The sequence below is a fragment of the Apus apus genome, chromosome 2 (assembly GCF_020740795.1).
Source record: "Apus apus isolate bApuApu2 chromosome 2, bApuApu2.pri.cur, whole genome shotgun sequence".
Classification (NCBI taxonomy): domain Eukaryota; kingdom Metazoa; phylum Chordata; class Aves; order Apodiformes; family Apodidae; genus Apus; species Apus apus.
The window spans coordinates 20,908,585-20,915,431 of NC_067283.1; the positions used below are offsets into that span (position 1 = coordinate 20,908,585).

Sequence of the window (6,847 nt, forward strand, 5' to 3'; positions counted from 1 at the left end):
TAAGAGATGTCAGCTGCTCATAAAAAAAAGATGTTTCAAAGCCTGAAAGTTAGAGTTCTGCCTCTATGTTTTAGAGCTGAACTAAATTCTGTGAATTAATATTTTAAAACAAACAAACAAAAAAACCAGACAAAAGCAGAATGCCACTGATCTGTGGCAAATGTCTGGCAGTTGAGTAGGGAGTGGTGAGAAGCAGGATTGGTCAGAGACTGACAGGGTAGACTTTCTCTTTATGGAAACACAGTAAATGACTTGTAGTTTCTAGAGCTGTGTTTAGCAGATCGCAGAAATTATAAAGTGGAATTTCTAAAATAAAACATAAGGCACATATGTTGGATAAGGCATAACAAATCACATATGAAAACAAATCTGGTTTCCACAATGCCCTTACAGGGAGGTATTTCTTTTTTTTGTCAGGTTCTGGTCCTGCAGCTTTCAGTGGTGTGCTGAGACAAAAAAGTTATACTTGGGCCCTTTGGGAAAGGTCATTTCTGCATGTCTCTTTAGCAGTGTGGCTGCAGATTTGCTTCTTGCTGCAAGGTGAGCCTCTGTGCATGTCCTCACAGTTGCTGTGTGTCTCTCCCCTGCCTGCCTCTGCAACCAGCCCTCCAGGAGGTTCTCCAGGACTGTTGTCCTTGAGTAACAGGCAGTGTTTTCCTCCTGTCAGAAAGGTCCACAGTGTGATTACTTATTTTTTTGCTTTTCATTCTCTACCCAAGAGATAACTTAAAATAATTTTACCATAAACTGGAAATGTGTAGGTTGACTCATCATAATAGCTATCATGCAGAAGAGGGTGGGCTGGTGGACCTGAGACCCAGCTGCTCTTCTCTGCAAGGCCTAAGGAATTTGATGAGCTCAGCAGAAGGTCGAAAACCACTACCGATATCAGCATCTGTGGGCTTCCTATCATCTTTTGTGCCAGATAAAAACAGGTGGCATCTGAGACTTGGAGAAAGACAAAAGATGGAATGTTTGTGCATTTATTCAGCAAGCAAACATTCAGCACTTGCTGCAACTGGCTGTTGACATGACAGTCATTAAGTAACTTTCAAGGATAAACTCCCAATGCTTTGAACATTATTTACAGTCTCTCTTGAATGTTAAAGAGGAGAGAAGAAAAGAGGAAAAGCATAAAAAATGACAGGGAAGGCTTTGAAAAACTGATGCTCACTGACAGCTGAGTTCTTGCAGGTCTGATAACCCTGTGAGGTTTGAAGAGACACAGAGGTTTTAGTTGACTTGAAGGCATTCCTAGCATGCTACAGTTCAACTAGTTCTTTTCACTTTATCTGTTCCTGATAGGAGATGAGTTTTTTTAACTCTTCTCCTGGAAACTCCTTGTGGCATATCCAGAGAAGAAAAGCATCATTCTCAGCTTTTTAGTCCAACAAATCTCATAAATCCTTCGACTCCATTTCCTTGTATTCATGGGGAATACGACAGGATTAGTAATTAATAGGCATTGAACATTATGTTGGGAAACATTAATTCCAAAACCTGTTAAAAAAATTATTACTACCTTGTGCCCAGTTAAAGTATCTGAAGGGGATGCCGCCACTCCACTGCCAGCCACTCTTGAGATTCAGGCTGTTAAGCCCAATCCAGAGAGAGGATCTCTTGCTGTCAATCAAATCTGACCAAAAGAGGTGAGATCTAATGAGATTTGTTAGGAAATGCTCTGCATTTTCAAAGTTCGGAAGAAGATAATAAATGTCTGCTAGTGATTTGAGTTCAGTACAGAATCAGTGATCCCTGGTAATAAACTTAGAAAGTTTATTCTGTAGTTAAAGGGCAGAGGATGGCAAAACTATTTTTCATCTTAGTTTATCTGAACCTAATGCTATTCTACAGTTCTATGTAAGCAGTAAGATCTGAAAACTTAAACACATGATTTGCTTTTGTTAATATTTATGCACTAAGTTTGCTTCAGCATGATTCGATTCAATTGAATTGGCCTTCATTCTACAGTCTATGCATAAATCCAGACAATCTTTTAAATTTCTAGTAGTGTTTTCTGTAAAATGTGTATGAGGTTTCAGAAAATATCTTTCATTAGATATATGCAAATTGATTTCTTAACATAAAAGTCACATGCCTCCTATAATGACTTTCTTTCCTGTAAAGGCCCCTTTCTGGGATTTTCTGAGCTTGAGACAGGTTAATTACTTAATTTCTTTGAAAATAATAATATTAACAATTATTATTGTTATAGTAGTAATTATTATATGTGTAATAATGGTAATACTTATAATAATAATAGAAATAATATAAAATGGCAATTTCAAAACTTACCTAAGTTCCACTTATAAAAAGCTTAATTTTCTGTAATTGTGCTATTTCTCTAGCAACACATAGACTACTATTCTATCTTTTACTCATTGTAATATGATTAAAGCACTGAAATATATGTAATTAGCAAACAAAAAAAAAATTAGACCCTCTTTTTACAGAATTGTGCTTATTTGTTCACCTTTTAGATACATTTGCTCATGTATCTCTGTGATACTTAATAATTCTGCATTCTGCTGCTGGCAGCTCTTCCTTGCTTGGTGCCACGTGAGAGCTGACTGGTAGTTTATCTGGTAGTAGTTTCCTGTCAAAGGATCCGTACTCCAAAATCTTTCATTGTCTGTGTGAGAGAAAGGAGATTGACTATTGCAGTTTGTTATCAACATCTGATACAAAATGTTATGAGAAAGTTTAACTTCAAGCTTATTTTTGAAATGAATTTCTGAAGCTAATAAGGCTCAGACCCCCAAAACCCATACTCTAATTAGTCTGGTCTTTTCTGGGGTGTTAGCTACAGATGAACTCACCCAGACATCTTTCAGCCTGACTGTAGACTCATAGGAAACATTTTTGTTTCCTCTGTGAGGATGTTATGGCATGGCCAAGACATTTTTTTGTAAAATACATTAATTACAATATTTTTATCTTCCCTATTAGCAATGGTGTCTCAGCACTGATGTAGTTAACTAACAGTATTGTGTTATAGCATCTATGTCAGCATTTGGGACTTACCACCAGTTGGGCAGAACCCATACAAATGGTCAGTGTCAAAGTTGGGGGTTGTTGCACACCAGAGCAAGCCATCTGACCTGCCGGCAGCCGTGCACCCCGCCTGCCATTTGCCACTCAGCTGGAAGGGGAAGACACACGGAGCTCCATTGGTGTTTCCTAACAGTGTGAATAGATCTGAGGGGACAAAAGAGGAGTAAGTACAGGAGTCTGGGGAACCCAATTCTCTACTTATCTATACTCTTCTTAAATGTATGTGGAGAAAATATTACAAGTGTTATACGAGTGTAACTGGGGACCTGCTGTCACCAGCAGTGGCTTCCAAGGAAGTTATGGGTAGGTCCTCCAATTTGCCATTTACGTGTGATATTGTCAGCTGTAATGGCTGGAAATAGAGCAGTTTCATACTGTAGTCAAGAACTATGAAAACACTGTCATGATTTTTGTCTCATATATCTAAAAATAATTTTCTAAAGATAGCTTAATTTTGTTCTTCATGTAGCTTAACTTCCCATCATTCACTAAAATAAAAATAAATCATTGGTTTAGCTGTTAAATGTTGTGGGGGTTTTTGTCATCTGAAATCTGGTAGGGGACTTGAATAGTATGCATGGAATTCTCTCCTTATATTTACTACAGGAGTACTAAACGTTAAGATTTCTGCCTATCACCCAACAATGTTAATACAATTTCAATAGTACTTGTGTAGAGTTAAATAAAGCACTTCGATTAAAAATAGACTAGATACACCTTTTGCTTTAAAAAAAAAAAAAAAAAAAAAAAAAAAAGTACATTTTGCAGATACTACATTCTCTCTGAAGCTAAACACCAACAGGTCTCCGGGATGGAGGAACACAGGCCTGAATATGTGAATGATTCATCCTCCAGTCCAGCATTTCCTGAGGTGGAACAGCTGATGTTAGACTAAACGGAGCAGAAATCTAATGATCCTATCTGTGAGACAAACAACTGGGTTCAAGACATCATCAAGAGTAACCTTTGAAATTTACCTTCATGGCCTTTGGAACACAAATCATCCATGGTTCCATAGATCTTCCATTTACTCATCGTTGCTGATCCATTGTTCAGCAGAATATTGTCTTTCTTTCTTTTGCCAGGACTGAGAAATAAATCTTCCCCTTGGATTGCCAAGGCTGCATTTCTGCACTCCCATTTCTGGAATTTGCTTTCCTTGTTGCAGGGGTACAAAGAAATTTTAGCCTGTGTTTGCTTGTAAGGCACTCCCAAACACTGTGCGAACGCCACACTCATCATCTGGTGATCAGACACCCACTTGAATTTTTGTAACTCAGTGTTTTTGTTGCAAGCAGCTGTTGTGACTGCATGAGAACTCTGAGCAATTAAACAGAGCTTAGTATCCGCATTATATATTAAAAAAATTCCATCGTCTGTAAAACAAAATAATCAGCATTAAGATATTTATGGTGAGGGAAGCTTGTGAGGCAAAAGATGTGTTGTTGCAAAGACCAAACAGCATTTTTAAGACTTTTATTTCCTTCTGGAAAGGAAAAATAAGTGCAGTTCATGTAAATAATAAGGAATAAGAGCATATAAAATACAGCATGAATGTCATCACCATAATAGAATTTTCATTAGTATAGTGGATTTTGTTTTTCAAAAGGCCTGCTGAAGCACATGTTTCTTTCAAGACTTTTGAAAGAGACCTTACTGAAAATTTTGAGCTTGACATCACTTCATAGGCGATCAATTTAGCTCACGCTACATCCATCTCCACAGGGTTGGATTTGTGCTTAATACAGTTTTTGAGTGAGCCTTCTGTGACCCTTTCTCCCTCTGTATTGGCATGCTCTGCTATTATTTGGGGGGTTCTTTTTAAGATTAAAAACTGTGGAATAGTGACTTGTTATTTTGCTTGTTTCAATATCCTCTCATTGGTATTTCTATAATAAGAAGTCAAAATAATTCACACAATCAATCAGAAACATTCTTATAAGAACTAGCACTGGACAGTAAAGGTGGAGGTGTGTGCCCATGCATTGTTATGGAAAGACAGTATATGAATGCTAAACAAGCTAGCTAGTGCTCCCAAGGGATTATAGGCAGCCTAGTTTAGTGATCCATCAAGACAAGCAGTCCTTGCTGGGAAGGGCTGCCCAGTACTGCATTTGTGCTGCCAACTTTGGAAGTGGCTCGTTCAGTGCTGGTCATTGATCTGTGAACACAGGTGCTTGCTTTTCAACATGTCAAGTAATATACATCTCCCACTGGCTTTGGGTTGCAAGGGAGTGAAATTTGGACTGCAGGGAATATTCCAGGACCTATGGGACAGGAGAGCAAGGCTTTGCCCTTTAGTTCTCTGTGCCTCAAGTCCTCACCTGGAATCAGAAATGTAACATCACCCCAGTATCCATCTGAGAGAATAATCACATAAGGGAGAGTGAGATACCCTTCCAAAACCTAAAATAAATTTGTAGGACAAGGGTAGGATGTTAGGGCCCAGCCAATGTTGAGTAGTGAACAGAGCAGAAAATGCCTGGGAAATTCTGAGAAGCTACAACAGGAAGAATAGTTCTTTTTAGGATATCTGTACTTAATGTTTGAGGTCTCTCAAGAAGGCCTTGGATTTCTTGGACCAGCTTAGCAAGCTATGGAAGTTTCACTTCTTCACATCTATATTTGGAGCTAAGACTTATTTTCTTCTTTCCTTGACCATTTAGACAGAAAGTTTTAAGTTTTATTAAATCTTTTATTTCTTACTGCTAAGTAAGTGCTTCATGTAGCACCCTAAGTTTCAGCTATTGCCTCTCCTATTACTTTGGGGTCTAATAATAGGAGTTCTCACTGGAAACTACAAGGTTCGTGCTTAGGCTATAAAGTGGGTTTGGGTTCCAGCTCACAGAGCAAAGATTACACCCTCTTTTTGCACAGGCTAGTGCTGGCACAGCTCACAGTGTCTGCTTTCAGAAGCTGTGATTTGTACCCCACTCATCCACAAATCTAGTTAACTGAAGAATAAAGGAAGAATGTCCTTGAACCTTATCACCATCCTAACATCAAAAGGGAGCTTTAATCTGTCCTTGGTAAACTTCAGAGCCTTAACTATGCCTCTCATCCTTACCCTGAAAGCCACAGTAGTTATTCCACGACTTCTCTTGAGTGATCTTTTTAAATTTTTTTCACTGGCATCTGCTCGGCCACAGTAGTACATCTCACATCAAACCCAAAGCTCCATCTCATTCCACACAACCTCATTGTTAGGCTAGGAGACACATATACAGCATGCTATGTAATTCCTTTCCCTTTTCCATTTTTTCATAACAGTCAGATATACAGAGAAAGAATATGGAGCACACTGTGAAGTCCATCTACTTCACAGAGCAGACCAATAATTAGGTTTATCCAAAAGGAAATATTCATCCACATAGGAGACTCTGTCTTGACTCCTGATTCCCATCTTTACCCCATTTTGACTCTTCTCCTCTCTTTAAAAGTGAACCAACATCTCAGTATCTGCGTAATTTTTAACTTCTGGGGATCAGTCCAATTAAGATTCATATGAAACCCAGGACAGTCAGGCTGCATGAAAATCTTGAAGAGCCTGAGAAACAAGCAAGACAACAACAATGTCTACTTTCACATCCATATTCCCTGGAGATAAAAAGCAAAGACTCACCGAGTGTTTGAAAAGCAGTATCAACGAAAGAGAGGAAAACTAAGACTGTAGAAAAAGTCAAGTGTTTCATGTCTTTCTTCTTATTCATAAAGATATGAGCTGAAATTAATTGTTGCAGTAGAAGTCCTTAAGGAAACCAGTTGGTGCAGGCTCCTTCTTTGTTTTAGAGAG

General features: G+C 38.4%; 1 protein-coding gene across 6 annotated transcripts in view; it reads right to left on the minus strand.

Annotated features, from left to right (window-relative positions):
* LOC127380497 (macrophage mannose receptor 1-like) overlaps positions 1-6,847 on the minus strand; it is a 30,752-nt gene extending 23,905 nt beyond the window's left edge. For 3 of the 6 annotated variants that reach the window (XM_051609509.1, XM_051609508.1, XM_051609507.1), the window contains exons 1-5: positions 6,677-6,847; positions 4,032-4,430; positions 3,025-3,198; positions 2,474-2,632; positions 1,523-1,636 (exon numbers count right to left, since the gene is read on the minus strand). In XM_051609509.1, the coding sequence (XP_051465469.1) occupies positions 1,523-1,636; positions 2,474-2,632; positions 3,025-3,198; positions 4,032-4,430; positions 6,677-6,764 (934 nt within the window). In that variant the 5' untranslated portion in view covers positions 6,765-6,847. The remainder of the gene's footprint in view (positions 1-1,522; positions 1,637-2,473; positions 2,633-3,024; positions 3,199-4,031; positions 4,431-6,676) is intronic. The other 3 variants (XM_051609513.1, XM_051609512.1, XM_051609511.1) reach the window with 3 other exon arrangements.